Source organism: Heptranchias perlo, chromosome 22, assembly GCF_035084215.1.
Source record: "Heptranchias perlo isolate sHepPer1 chromosome 22, sHepPer1.hap1, whole genome shotgun sequence".
Lineage (NCBI taxonomy): Eukaryota > Metazoa > Chordata > Chondrichthyes > Hexanchiformes > Hexanchidae > Heptranchias > Heptranchias perlo.
The window spans coordinates 48180505-48196220 of NC_090346.1; the positions used below are offsets into that span (position 1 = coordinate 48180505).

Consider the following 15716-nt stretch of genomic DNA (forward strand, 5'->3'; position numbering starts at 1 on the left):
AGTACCTAAGGCATTCTCTATAGTAACCCAGGGGAGCCTGATTAACCAGAGGGGCACCAGACGGTAACCCAGAGGGACGTCATTAACCCAGGGATACCAGACAGTAACCCAGGATGGACCAGCCTTTGGCCAGCTTGCTCCCTGCCAGGTTTGGCTCCATCCCTGTACTTGCTCACTGTTACCAGAGTGAAGCATTCCATTTCAGTTCAGTTCCATTATAGGCAACCATAAGGAAATATGAGCAGGAACAGTAAAATGTCCCCACCCTGGAGCTGAGTTGGATCCACCCATTCGTGTATATGGTCCTGTAACTTGAAGTGACAATAAGGCAGATGAGATACATACACTTACACACACAGATGTGAAACTCATCACTTACATGTTTCCAACAAGGAAGAGAGGCAGCAGATAGTAATGACTTGGGCCCAAGCCCAGCATGGCTGCTGCACTTATCAGCTCCAAGTAGAAGACAAACAGGATGACTTTGTAATAGCCAAACTTCCTCAACAGTGACTGGCTACTGAGAATTAAAAGCTGGGAGGGCAAAAAGGACAGCATGTTTAATATTGGGATATAGCACATTACGGAACAGCTGGGAGCGCCCAGCTTTTTAAATGGTGCATAAGCAATGTTATAAATAAATGCATAAAATGGATTACAAGATTGTGTTTACATCAAACCAAATAGCTAAATATATAAAATTAAAATCTATATGCTTATTATGCAATTAACACCTGTACTGGGAGGGGGATGGGAAAATGATCACTATCAGTTTATTTCTCTTGCTTTCTACTCCTTCCCCCCCCCCCCACCCCCAAGACGTGCTCCTACCACACTAGCTCTTGCCAGTCTTCATGAGCCCAACCAGCAAGTGTCGCTATTCAACAACAGACAGCACGGTTGCATCCGATCCTGTCACTGTCCGGGAAACAAAACTGGACAGCGGTCTGGGGCTGAAAACTCCCTCTCTCCAGCCCAGGACACCAAGGCCAAATGCAACATCCGAATGCTACCCCATTGAAACCAGCTAACTCGGCACCAAACAGGAATCACTGCACTGGTTGGTGCCTACAGGAGGTTCAGCCACTTTCTCCATCATGGATGGAGCGGTGGGACATCATTGACTGACCGAATACGAGCAAAGTAATGAGCAGATCTGAGTGATAATAAAGCAGTTGCTCAAATCATGTTGTGCAATGTGAAGGCGTGTGTGGTGTAAACGAGTTCCCAGTCACCTGCTCCTGCTGGCTTCACCTTAATGCACCCTTTGTACCCCCTGTAAACTTGAGCTCATCCAAAACTCTGCTGCCTGTATCCTAACTCGCACTAAGTCCCGTTCACCCATCACCCCCTGTGCTCGCTGACCTACTTTGGCTCCCAGTCCGGCAACGCCTCGATTTTAAAATTCTCATCCTTGTGCTAAAATCCCTCCATGGCCTCGCCCCCTCCCTCTCTCTGTAATCTCCTCCAGCCCTACAACCCTCCAAGATCTCTGCGCTCCTCCAATTCTGGCCTCTTGCGCACCCCCAATTTTCAGCCCTCTACCATTGGCGGCCGTGCCTTCAGCTGCCTGGGCCCTAAGCTCTGGAATTCCCTCCCTAAACCTCACCGTCTCTCTACCTCTCTCTGCTCCTTTAAGACACTCCTTAAAACCTACCTTTTTGACCTGTCCTAATATCTCCTTATGTGGCTCGGTGTCAAGTTTTGTTTGATAAACGCTCATATGAAGGGCCTTGGGATGTTTTACTATGTTAAAAGGTGCTGTATAAATGCAAGTTGTTGTTATAGTGCAACACAGCTTCCCCCTGGCCCATTTACCCTCACCCACTCTTGTTCAAGGTATGTGAAAGTAGAGGGAACAACAGGGAAGTTAGTCAGCAACAGCGTGGTATTAAAGTATTTTGTGTATATTAAGAACATGGTGTGTTGCGGAGATCATACAGACCAGGAATATCTGCATCGAAAGGTGCGGGGTCTCAGCTGGCATATCGTTGGGAACACAAATTTCCTCAGTAGGTCCAGGTTGAGGAAGGATGGGGAAGGGGGAAGAGAGAATATCCAGGAATCCCTCTCATGATCATTACCCATTGACCCATGGTGGATATTGGGTTTGGGCATGATCAGGGTCAACTGCAAGCCCCCTCCCTCCCTCCCATGGATAAATTGCTTGCCAACACCCATTCATGAAGAGCATCCATTGGGTGAGTCATTCCTACAAGTAATTCCCCACAAACCGTACCCCAGTATGAAACATTGTCTTCGGGAGAAAGGGCGGGGGGGGAGAAAAGAGATCACACACTCAAAACATTTTCTGTAGATTACCTGAGGACAGATGAATCCAGCTCCGTACATTATGCTCTTTACAAATGCCGGGAGCAGATTCTTTGGAATCAGATGGTCCGCAAAGATCAGCATGAAATTGTTCAGAAATGCCAGGTGGAAAACCTGGAAAAAGTTCATGACTATGAAGAGCAGGAAGTTCTTCTGAGAGACGATTTGTTTGGTCAGGTAGAACACGGAGGTCCAGGAGAGATCGGTGCCATTTTCCACCCTGTCCTTCTCCGATCTCTCCCCTTCCTCGTACATACCGACACTGTGCATGCCAGTGTAGTACATGCAGGCAAAAGCCAGCATGGCAATACAGAGAGTAAACGCCTGGAAGTTAAAAATGTTTTCCATGTTGTTTGATACGAGGCCACAGAAAAGGACACTGGAGGAACCAACCAATGAGGCCACTTGGTTATATTTGATGAGCTGCAGCCGATTCTCGTGCTTGGTCGAAATCTCGGCAAACAGCGCACACTGCGCCAAGAGAACAAACGTCAACATGCCATCGTAGGCACACAAGGCGACCATCAGGTGCAGCCCGCAGAGCCAGTCACCTTCTTCATAGGCTCGCCACGGGAACCACGGCAGCAGGAAGGCAATGGCGTAAAACGGAGCGCCGTACAGGATGGAGAGACGCCGCTTGGCGCAGCACGGGTACTTGGAGTTATCTTGAAAGTAGCCGAAAAGCGGATCGTTGAAAGCGTTCCATATCATGAAGACCACCTAAGATGAAAAGTAAAATACTTTTACCAGCTACGAGTTATTAACATCTGGAATGCTCTGCCTGAAACGGCGGGGGAAACGGATTTAACAACAACTTTCAAAAGGGAATTGGATAAATACTTGAAGGGGAAAAAATTTGCAGGGCTATGGGGAAAGAGCAGGGGAATGGGATTAATTGGCTAGCTCTTTCAAAGAGCCAGCACAGGCATGATGGGCCGAATGGCCTCCTTCTGTGCTGTATCATTCACAAAGATCAGTGACTCTTTAGACACTATGATCTCCTGTATCAGTGTGTATAGAAGCATTCACAAATAGCACAACTTCTAATTGATAGATTATTTAGTCTGAAATAGTTTTAAAGCGCTCTAGTTTTGGTCGTCTCCTCTAAAAAAAATTTTCTTGGAATCACTTTAAAACTACAAATTGAGGGGCAAGGATCATATGTAAATCCCCCTTCCACGGTTCCCCCTCTTGTCTCCGTTCCCAGGCTAACTAACCACCCAAAGAACCCGAGGCCAAACAAGTTACCTCAGCCTCCAGCCCCTTACTGCTCCTAGTGCCAGCAGTCATGCCATGAGGTTGGGATGTGTTGATGCATTCCTCCCAAAGGCACTGCGAAAGGCAGAAATCGGTCAGAGTTCCTGCTTGGTCATTATCCAGCGATTGGTGTTGGGAAGTGGGCATGTGTGGCTATCAGACAGGGCTCCACAGTGATGAACAGTCTGCCCTCGCTCACTGGCTAGACTCTCAAATACTGAGGAAGCAGAGGACTGGTGCTTTCCATCAAGCTGTGAATCAGCACCTTCTGGAGGAGGAGAGAAAATTGAGGGGTGGGGGGGCAATTATTAATGATTTATTAATGAATCCTATTAGACATTACCATCCCTGGTCTTGAGGAACAAGTTGGCAGATGGAACACCAGAGATGCAGTCAAGTGATACACAAGGGGTACACTGTCCCCAACACTTGAGAATTCAGCAAACCCGTCCCCCACCCCGCCTTGGGAATCCCAAGTATGAAACTTAGTTAAATCATGAACGATATATCTGATTATAACCCATCTATCATTACAAGTGTTTGAGAGTCATGCTAGTGAGTGTGACCAGACTGTTCATCACCTCATCTCATACCCACACACGCCCACTGTCCAACACTCACCAATCGCTGCATAATGGGCCCCAAGTGCTTGGACCCATTCAACTACAGCACAGGAATATCACAACGCAGTCATTCTGATTATAATCTAATCATCTGTACAAACCACACAGCTGTAATGATGGAAAATGCATAATTCCTTGGGTAAGTGGGCAATTAGCAAATCTCTCATAGGCCCTCGCCAATGCCATTCCGGAACCAAGTGATAGTTTCTCCTAATTTACTCTGTTTCCAGTGGCAGAAGGGTCAGTAATCAGAGGATACGGATTTAAGGTAATTGGCAAAAGATCCAAAGGCGACATGAGGGAAAAAAAAAATTACGCAGCGAGTTGTTATGATCTGGAACGCACTGCCTGCAAGGGCGAAGGAAGCAAATTCAATAGTAACTTTCAAAAGGGAATTGAATAACTACTTGAAGGGAAGAAAACTGCAGGGCTATGGGGAAAGAGCAGGGGAGCGGGACTAATTGGATAGCTCTTTCAAAGAGCCGGCACAGGCACAATGGGCCGAATGGCCTCCTTTTGTGCTGCACGATTCGATGAATGACACAGGGAGACTGACCCAGTGGTTTCCCCTCCCTGTGAAGAGCCTTGCCTCCATTCAGTACCTCCAACCGATTAAATGTCTCGGAGGGAACTTAGTGCTGAGGAAACGACCACCACAAACCAGCATACAACGACTGACAGAAGGTGCATTGAAATGTCAACAACTGTTCCCATCAGAAGGGTCAAGAACCAGAGGACACAGATTTAAGGTGATTGGCAAAAGAACCAAAGGCGACATGAGGAAAAACTTTTTTAAACAGCTGAGAGGAGTGGATCGGAGCAGAGGGAGCGTCCCATAAAAAGGCGGGATTTCAGAGGGAGCTGCAACGGAGTTCGAAGTGACGTCAGGAATCAGAAAGGGACGCGACACATGGGAGGAACCTGATTGGTGAGTAGGTTCAGGTGAGTATTTCTACTTTTATACAGCAACTAAAATAAAAAGAAAGGTAAGGTCTGCAGGTCTTATAGCAAGTAGCGTTTTTTTTTAGTGAATCAAGGTCCTTAGTGTAGTTAACATTCTCTAAATTAAGAATAATTTAAAGGAGTAAACTCCTTAAAGGGAGTGGTAAGTAGTTTTTCTTTCCTTTTTTATTCTCTTGACATTGTAGTTGTTGTTAAGCTAACTTAAGGGTTAAGTCATGGCAGGAGATCCCAGGGCCGTGTCATGTTCCTCTTGTGGGATGTGGGAATTCAGGGATCCTTCCTGTGTCCCTGATTCCTTCACCTGCAGGAAGTGTGTCCAGCTGTAGCTACTGTTTGACCGCTTGACGGCTCTGGAGCTGCGGATGGACTCACTTTGGAGCATCCGCGATGCTGAGAAAGTCGTGGATAGCACGTTCAGTGAGTTGGTCACACCACAGATAAAAATTACTGAGGGAGATAGTGAATGGGTGACCAACAGATAGAGGAAGGGTAGGAAGGCAGTGCAGGGGTCCCCTGCGGTCATCTCCCTCCAAAACAGGTATACCGTTTTGGATATTGTTGGGGGAGATGGCTCACCAGGGGAAGGTGGCAGTGGCCAGGTTCATGGCACCGTGGCTGGCTCTGCTGCACAGGAGGGCAGGAAAAAGAGTGGCAGAGCTGTAGTGATAGGGGACTCGATTGTAAGGGGAATAGACAGGCGTTTCTGCGGACGCAACCGAGACTCCAGGATGGTATGTTGCCTCCCTGGTGCAAGGGTCAGGGATGTCTCGGAGCGGCTGCAGGACATTCTGGAGGGGGAGGGTGAACAGCCAGTTGTCGTGGTGCATATAGGCACCAACGATATAGGTAAAAAACAGGATGAGGTCCTACAAGCTGAATTTAGGGAGTTAGGAGTTAAACTAAAGAGTAGGACCTCAAAGGTAGTAATCTCAGGATTGCTACCAGTGCCACGGGCTAGTCAGAGTAGGAATGACAGGATAGCTAGGATGAATACGTGGCTTGAGAGATGGTGCAAGAGGGAGGGATTCAAATTCCTGGGCCATTGGAACCGATTCTGGGGGAGGTGGGACCAGTACAAATTGGACGGTCTGCATCTGGGCAGGACTGGAACCAATGTCCTAGGGGGAGTGTTTGCCAGTGCTGTTGCGGAGGGTTTAAACTAATGTGGCAGGGGGATGGGAACCGATGCAGGAAGTCAGTGGGAAGTAAAGTGGTGACAGAAACAAAAGGCAGTAAGGGAGAGTGTACAGAACATGACCGGACAGATGGTCTGAGAAAGCAGGGCAAAGACCAAGGGAAGTCTAGATTAAACTGCATTTATTTCAATGCAAGAAGTCTGATGGGCAAGGCAGATGAACTCAGGGCATGGATGGGTACATGGGACTGGGATGTTAAAGCTATTACTGAAACATGGCTAAGGGAGGGGCAGGACTGGCAGCTCAATGTTCCAGGGTACAGATGCTATAGGAAAGATAGAGCAGGAGGTAAGAGAGGAGGGGGAGTTGCGTTCTTGATTAGGGAGAACATCACGGCAGTAGTGAGAGGGGATATATCCGAGGGTTCGCCCACTGAGTCTATATGGGTAGAACTGAAGAATAAGAAGGGAGAGATCACTTTGATAGGATTGTACTACAGACCCCCAAATAGTCAACGGGAAATTGAGGAGCAAATATGTAAGGAGATTACAGACAGCTGCGAGAAAAATAGGGTGGTAATAGTAGGGGACTTTAACTTTCCCAACATTGACTGGGACAGCCATAGCATTAGGGGCTTGGATGGAGAGAAATTTGTTGAGTGTATTCAGGAGGAATTTCTCATTCAGTATGTGGATGGCCCGACTAGAGAGGGGGCAAAACTTGACCTCCTCTTGGGAAATAAGGAAGGGCAGGTGACAGAAGTGTTAGTGAGGGATCACTTTTCGACCAGTGATCATAATTCCATTAGTTTTAAGATAGCTATGGAGAATGATAGGTCTGGCCCAAAAGTTAAAATTCTAAATTGGGGAAAGGCCAATTTTGATGGTATTGGACAGGAACTTTCAGAAGTTGATTGGGAGAGTCTGTTGGCAGGCAAAGGGACGTCTGGTAAGTGGGAGGCTTTCAAAAGTGTGTTAACCAGGGTTCAGGGTAAGCACATTCCTTATAAAGTGAAGGGCAAGGCTGGTAGAAGTAGGGAACCTTGGATGACTCAGGAGATTGTGGCCCTAGTCAAAAAGAAGAAGGAGGCACATGACATGCATAGACAGCTGGGATCAAGTGGATCCCTTGAAGAGTATAGAGATTGCCGGAGTAGAGTTAAGAGAGAAATCAGGAGGGCAAAAAGGGGACATGAGATTGCTTTGGCAGATAAGGCAAAGGAGAATCCAAAGAGCTTCTACAAATACATAAAGGGCAAAAGAGTAACTAGGGAGAGAGTAGGGCCTCTTAAGGATCAACAAGGTCATCTATGTGCGGAACCACAAGAGATGGGTGAGATCCTGAATGAATATTTCACATCGGTATTTACGGTTGAGAAAGCCATGGATGTTAGGGAACTTGGGGAAATAAATAGTGATGTCTTGAGGAGTGTACATATTACAGAGAGGGAGGTGCTGGAAGTCTTAACGCGCATCAAGGTAGATAAACCTCCGGGACCTGATGAAATGTATCCCAGGACGTTATGGGAGGTTAGGGAGGAAATTGCGGGTCCCCTAGCAGAGATATTTGAATCATCGACAGCTACAGGTGAGGTGCCTGAAGATTGGAGGGTAGCAAATGTTGTGCCTTTGTTTAAGAAGGGCGGCAGGGAAAAGCCTGGGAACTACAGACCGGTGAGCCTGACATCTGTAGTGGGTAAGTTGTTAGAGGGTATTCTGAGAGACAGGATCTACAGGCATTTGGAGAGGCAGGGACTGATTAGGAACAGTCAGCATGGTTTTGTGAGAGGAAAATCATGTCTCACGAATTTGATTGAGTTTTTTAAAGGGGTAACCAAGAAGATAGATGAGGGCTGTGCAGTAGACATGGTCTACATGGACTTCAGCAAAGCCTTTGACAAGGTACCGCATGGTAGGTTGTTACATAAGGTTAAATCTCACGGGATCCAAGGTGAGGTAGCCAATTGGATACAACATTGGCTTGACGACAGAAGACAGAGGGTGGTTGTAGAGGGTTGTTTTTCAAACTGGAGGCCTGTGACCAGCGGTGTGCCTCAGGGATCGGTGCTGGGTCCGCTGTTATTTGTTATTTATATTAATGATTTGAATGATAATTTAGGAGGCATGGTTAGTAAGTTTGCAGATGACACCAAGATTGGTGGCATTGTGGAGAGTGAAGAAGGTTATCTAGGATTGCAACGGGATCTTGATAATTTGGGCCAGTGGGCCGATGAATGGCAGATGGAGTTTAATTTAGAGGTGATGCATTTTGGTAGATCGAATCGGGCCAGGACCTACTCCGTTAATGGTATGGTGTTGGGGAGAGTTATAGAACAAAGAGATCTAGGAGTACAGGTTCATAGCTCCTTGAAAGTGGAGTCACAGGTGGATAGGGTGGTGAAGAAGGCATTCGGCATGCTTGGTTTCATTGGTCAGAACATTGAATACGGGAGTTGGGATGTCTTGTTGAAGTTGTACAAGACATTAGTAAGTCCACACTTGGAATACTGTGTACAGTTCTGGTCACCCTACTATAGAAAGGATATTATTAAACTAGAAAGAGTGCAGAAAAGATTTACTAGGATGCTACCGGGACTTGATGGTTTGACTTATAGGGAGAGGTTGGATAGACTGAGACTTTTTTCCCTGGAGAGTAGGAGGTTAAGGGGCGATCTTATAGAAGTCTATAAAATAATGAGGGGCTTAGATAAGGTAGATAGTCAAAATCTTTTCCCAAAGATAGGTGAGTCTATAACGACGGGGCATAGATTTAAGATGAGAGGGGAGAGATACAAAAGGGTCCAGAGTGGCAATTTTTTCCACTCAAAGGGTGGTGAGTGTCTGGAATGAGCTGCCAGAGGCAGTAGTAGAGGTGGGTACAATTTTGTCTTTTAAAAAGCATTTGGACAGTTACATGGGTAAGATGGGTATAGAGGGATATGGGCCAAGTGCAGGCAATTGGGACTAGCTTAGTGGTATAAACTGGGCGACATGGACATGTTGGGCCGAAGGGCCTGTTTCCATGTTGTAACTTCTATGATTCTATGATAAGTAGTTATGATCTGGAATGCACTGCCTGAAAGGGCGGTGGAAGCAAATTCAATAGTAACTTTCAAAAGGGAATTGAATAACTACTTGAAGGGGAGAAAAATGTTGGGCTTCAGGGAAAGAGCGGGGAAATGGGACTAACTGGATCGCTCTTACAAAAAGCCGGCATGGGCTCAATGGGCCGAATGGCCTCCTTCTGTGCTTTAACCGTTCTATGATTCCACCTGCAACACTGCAATGCCCCACAACACAACAATTTTTAAAGTGGGGACATGTCGGAAAACGTTGAACTCACTTGTGCCTGGTGGAACACTCCTTCAGAAATTTTGTACCGATTCAGAAAGAGCTTCACATAATAGAAGCTGAACAGGTTGTTCATTAACCCAGATCCCAGTGTTGTCATGGAGTAGGCGAAAGCATTTTGCTGTATTCCCAGTGAAACCAGCTTCATTCTCACAGCCGAAGGATTGGTCAGCCAGTGTTGAAAATGTCTCCCGTCTGCACTTCCACTTGTATAAACGTGAATTGAATCAGTTCTTGTTTCACGGCCCTGAGAGAAGAATAAACTTACACTGTCTTCAAATTTATAAAACTTCAGAAACTCTCAAATATTAAAATGCAGAAAAATCACAATGCTATTAAACCAGCCAGACCAATCCAGATTATTGTAAAATATAAATGAGAAATCTTCACCGTTCAAATTCCAGGTATAGAAATACTTTAATTCATACATTTAACTGTCGTGTTTACAGGATGATTTTCTCCCCCCCCCACCCCACCTCAGAATTCACGTGACCAACAAAAATAACTTTATAAACAAAGTTTGTTTATGTTCCACTAATAAATGAGAATTCAAAAACTTACACCAGTGTCTTGGTAAAGTTCGCAAAGGTGAGTTAAAATTGAAAAAGAAAATTGGAATCAAATGCAGCAAAGTGGGAGGCTTGCTTCAGAGTTCAACCGTTACAAGCTTCAGTGCCCAGTCTGCTAGGCCGAGGAACCAAATCATTCATCACCACGGCAACATTTGAGCTGGTGGTTCCATTTACTTAAAAGATCAGATTGTGTCTTTGATCAAAAGATTCAATTGGTTTGTTTCCTTTAATCAACCAGCAGCATTGCTCCTTTGAGCACAAAAAAAAAGTAGTTTCTTCCACTCAGGCAAAGCACTCGCTGTTCATTGGATAGAACGGCTAAGTATCGTTGAGTTTCCCAATGCCAAGTGCTTAACAAAAGCGCTGGTTACAACGCCTAAAGGTCAAAAAGCTGGACAGGTAAATAGTCAAGAGCTGTTGCAGGAGCTGCTGGTCGGAACAAGAGGCCCAGCAACACCTCCTGCCTGAGGGGCAAAATCATAGAGTGCTTGTGTAGCTGATAACAGGCAAAATTCACTTTACAGAAACAAAAATTTGTTCAACAAGTCTAGGAATACTTGACACAATCAGAGGCTCGTCCTACGAAGGGTAATTAACCCATTGCAGACTTTCTGACTGCACACACATTTATATGCATTATATTTCTAATATTTTACTGTTTATTTACAAAATAAATATACTGGTTGCTTTAATCTGGAAGCCTCTGATTCATGCAGTAAGACAGAATTTGGTAGCATGGGGGAACATACATTCAATCCATCTGTGAATCTCAGAACAGAGAGTGCTAGTCTGAGGGAAGGGAATCTAGAATTTTGGAAAATTACCAAAGCATCCACAATCCCTACTGCCACTTCCCTCAAGACCCTAGGATGGAAGCCATCAGGTCCAGGGGATTTATCCGCCTTGAGTCCCATTAATTTACTGAGTACCAATTCCTTAGTGATTTTAATCGTATTTAGCTCCTCCCCCCCCCCAGAGCCCCCTGTTTATCCAGTGTTGGGATATTCTTAGAGTCCTCTACCGTAAAGACTGAAACAAAATATTTGTTCAGCATTTTTGCCATCTCCCTGTTTCCCACCATTAATTTCCCGGTCTCATCCTCTAAGGGACCTACGTTTGCCTTAGCCACCCTTTTTCTTTTTATATAACGATATAAACTCTTGCTATCTGTTTTTATATTTTTTGCTAATTTATTTTCATAATCTGTCTTCCCTTTCTTAATCAATCCTTTAGTTACTTTTTGCTGTCTTTTGAAGACTTCCCAATCTTCTATCCTCCCACTAAGTTTGGCTATCATATATGTCCTTGTTTTTAGTCGGATATTATCCTTAATTTCTTTACTTAGCCACAGATGGCTGTCATTTCTTTTACACCCTTTTTTCCTCAGTGGAATATATTTGTTTTGAAAGTTGTAAAATAACTCCCTAAATGACACCACTGCTCATGTACCGTCTTACCCTTTAATCTATTTTCCCAGTCCACTTTAATCAATTCCACCCTCATACCATCATAGTCTCCTTTATTCAAGCTCAGTACGCTTGTTTGAGAACCAACCTTCTCACCCTCTAATTCGATATGGAATGTAACCATGTTATGGTCATTCATTCCAAGGGGATCCTTAACTAGGACATTATTAATTAATCCTGGCTCATTATACAGGACCAGGTCCAAGCACAAGGTTCTACCACCTAAAAGGACAAGAGCAGCAGGTACATGTGAACAACACCACCTGCACGTTCCCCTCCAAGTCACACATCATCCCGGCCTGGAAATATATCGCCGTTCCTTCATCATCACTGGGTCAAAATCCTGGAAATCCCTCCCTAACAGCACCGTAGGAAAACCTTCACCACACGGACTGCAGCGGTTCAAGGCGGCTCACCACCACCTTCTCAAGAACAATTGGGGATGGGCAATAAATGCTGGCCTCGCCAGCGACGCCCACATCCCGTGAACGAATAAAAAAAAAATAAGCAACATCAGGCCCAACCCCGTCAGTTGTGCAGATCTGCTTACCTCAACAAAGTGAGTTCTTGTCCAAGGCACTTTATGGAATAACACTTCGAAGCAAAGAAAGATCTGGTCACATAGTTCAGCGTAGTGCCTGCTGCCAGATGGGTAATGATGCTACCAGATTATTCCACCCTCCTGGCTGGAAGACAAATTAAACCTACAGTGTACTTGACAAGAAAACAATGTAATTGTGAAGAAGAGAAAGATCTGCCTCATTCTAAAATCATAGGCATTAGATTTTAATAGATGTGGCCGCTCGTTCCGAATTTGTTTTACTGCAGGCTCCGTTTCTCTGGGGTGGGAGTGGATCCACACTCCTTATACATGGCTGGAAATGACCATTGTGGTGGAAACTTTCGAAGATATTGCATTTTTTGCATGGCACTATTTTGAAGAAAAGCATGGGAGTTCTCTGGGTGTCCTGGCCAATATTTATCCCTCAACCAACATCACTAAACCATTATCACATTGCTGTTTGTGGGAGCTTGCTGTGCGCAAATTGGCTGCTGCATTTCAACAGTGACGACACTTCTGAAGTACTTCATTGGCTGTAAAGCACTTTGGGACATCCTGAGGTCATGAAAGGCACTATATAAATGCAAGTCTTTCTTTCAAACATTATCCACAACACAGCCTGAACTTCTTGCCCATGACGCACACTGCTCTCAATTCCATTACCTTTTGCAACTGAGGCCTGATCTTGTGTTTACCGGTTACATTTAACCACCCAAAAAATACCTTCAATAACTAAGATATATTTCTTCATCATCATCATCAGGCCTCTATCGTTTGTGACGATCCTTCACACCTCTTTAAGGCAGAGACATGAACCCTGGGATTGTGTTTCGGACTGTCCACGGTCGCTCTTTCATTGACTTGTTCTGTGCTGTTGTAATGTGCGAAATGCAGCAGCCAATTTGCACACAGCAAGGTCCCACATAATGACCAGATAATCTGGTTTAGTGATGTTGGTTGAAGAATAAATATTGGCCAGGACACTGGGAAGAACTGCCTTGCTCTTCCTCGAAATAGTAGCCGTGGAATCTTTTAGGTTCACGGGACCTCGGTTTAACATCTCATCCAAAAAGACGACCCCTCTGACAGTGCGGCACTCCCTCAGTACGACACTGGGAATGTGAGACATGGAGTAGGACTGAACCTAAACCTTCCAACTCAGGAGGTGACAGCGCTCCCACTGAGCCAGGGCTGATACTTATGGGGACAAAGCAGGGGAGTGGGACTAATGAGAGAGCCGGCACAGGCACGGTGGGCCGAACGGCCTCCTTCCGTGCTGTAAAGATTCAATAAAACAAAGATCATTCCTTCATTGCTGCAGACCCGACCTGTCAATGCCGAGCCCATGCGGTGCGCTGGGACCGCTCACTGTAACCAGCTGAGGAAACATTGTTTCTTCTTCACACACCCAGCGGAGACAATGTATCGAGCGCGCGCCCGCCAACACGGAGGCGGAAGCGCCGCGCCATCGCCCCGCCCCGCCCACTGCCGCTCTCCCATTGGCTACTCAGGGAACATCACGTGGCATCCAGAAGGTAAAAACCAATCAGGTGGCGCACTTACAGCGCGTCGTCGAATATTCTGCATCACGTGTTTATGTTTAAAGGGACCGCCCCCACAACACAAACCCACCCACAGACCCTCACTCACATTAACCCACCAACCCACCCACCCACACACCAACCCACCCACCCACCCACACACCAACCCACCCACCCACCTCACACCAACCCACCCACCCACCTCACACTAACCCACACACCAACCCACCCACCCACACACCAACCCTCACACTAACCCACTAACCACCCCACACACACAGACCAGCACACTAACCCACCCACACACCAACCCTCACACTAACCCACTAACCACCCCACACACACAGACCAGCACACTAACCCACCCACACACCAACCCTCACACTAACCCACCAACAACCCCTCACACTAATCCACCCACACACCCTCACACTAACCCACTCACCCACTGACCCTCACACTAACCCCCCCCCCCACACCCACAGACCAGCACACTAACCCACTCAGACCAACCTTCACACTAACCCACCCACACACCCTCACACTAACCCACCCACACACCGACTCTTACACTAACCCACCCACACACCGACTCTTACACTAACCCACCCACATACCCTCACTAACCCACAGACACACACACCCTCGCACTAACCCACCCACACACAGACCCTCACACTAAGCAGCCCGCTTGATTGGCACCCCATCCACCAACCTAAACATTCACTCCCTTCACCACCGACGCACAGTGGCTGCAGTGTGGACCATCCACAGGATGCACTGGAGCAACTCGCCAAGGCTTCTTCGACAGCACCTCCCAAACCCACGACCTCTACCACCTAGAAGGACAAGGGCAGCAGGCACATGGGAACAACACCACCTGCACGTTCCCCTCCAAGTCACACACCATCCCGACTTGGAAATATATCGGCCGTTCCTTCATCGTCGCTGGGTCAAAATCCTGGAACTCCCTTCCTAACAGCACTGTGGGAGAACCTTCACCACACGGACTGCAGCGGTTCAAGAAGGCGGCTCACCACCACCTTCTCAAGGGCAATTAAGGATGGGCAATAAATGCTGGCCTCGCCAGTGATGCCCACATCCCATGAACAAATAAAAAAAAAATTATGTATCGGTGTGTGAGGGTGTGCGTGACAGCCCGTCTGTGTGTTCGTGTGATGGTGTTGGTGGTTTTTTTTATTTGTTCATGGGATGTGGGCGTCACCTTGGCGAGTTGCTGCAGTGCATCCTGTGGATGGTACACACTGCAGCCACAGTGCGCCGGTGGTGAAGGGAGTGAATGTTTAGGGTGGTGGATGGGGTGCCAATCAAGCGGGCTGCTTTGTCCTGGATAGTGTCGAGCTTCTTGAGTGTTGTTGGAGCTGCACTCATCCAGGCAAGTGGAGAGTATTCCATCACACTCCTGACTTGTGCCTTGTAGATGGTGGGAAAGGCTTTGGGATCATCCACTCGACACTTCTGGCTTTCATACAGACACACCCATAAACACACTCTCACACACACCTCATACAGATAACCCCACACAGGCTGTTACCACACTCCCTCACACACTCCCTCACACACTCCCTCACACACTCCCTCACACACAGGTGATCAACTGGACACAAAGTATTGAGCGACTTGCACTGGCAGAGAAAATCACCAGGTTCGGAGTGAGCTGAGCTGAATGGTTTTCAGGGCAGTAGATGGATCTTTTTCAATTCTGTAAGCCAAAGAGAGGAGTGACATTTCTGGAGCAAAATCAGAAAATGCCAGAAGCACGCAGCAGGTCAGTCAGCAAATGTGCAAAGAACTGAAAAAATGAACATCTATTTCAATAGAATCAGAACAAGGGAAGGGGAGGAAATAATAACACGAGAGAGGACGGATCACTGGAATTACCTGTAACCCACTT

At 46.6% G+C, this 15716-nt stretch overlaps 1 protein-coding gene across 6 annotated transcripts in view; it reads right to left on the reverse strand.

The window, feature by feature from the left end:
• The window catches only part of mfsd13al (major facilitator superfamily domain containing 13a-like), a 31130-nt gene that overhangs the window by 3908 nt on the left and 11506 nt on the right, over window positions 1-15716 (reverse strand). For 5 of the 6 annotated variants that reach the window (XM_068003527.1, XM_068003524.1, XM_068003525.1 and 2 more), the window contains 4 exons: window positions 12249-12384; window positions 9653-9907; window positions 2323-3051; window positions 380-534 (listed from right to left, as the gene is read on the reverse strand). In XM_068003527.1, the coding sequence (XP_067859628.1) occupies window positions 380-534; window positions 2323-3051; window positions 9653-9808 (1040 nt within the window). In that variant the 5' untranslated portion in view covers window positions 9809-9907; window positions 12249-12384. Of the gene's footprint in view, window positions 1-379; window positions 535-2322; window positions 3052-9652; window positions 9908-12248; window positions 12385-13588; window positions 13723-15716 lie in introns of those variants that run through there. The other variant, XM_068003522.1, reaches the window with a different exon arrangement.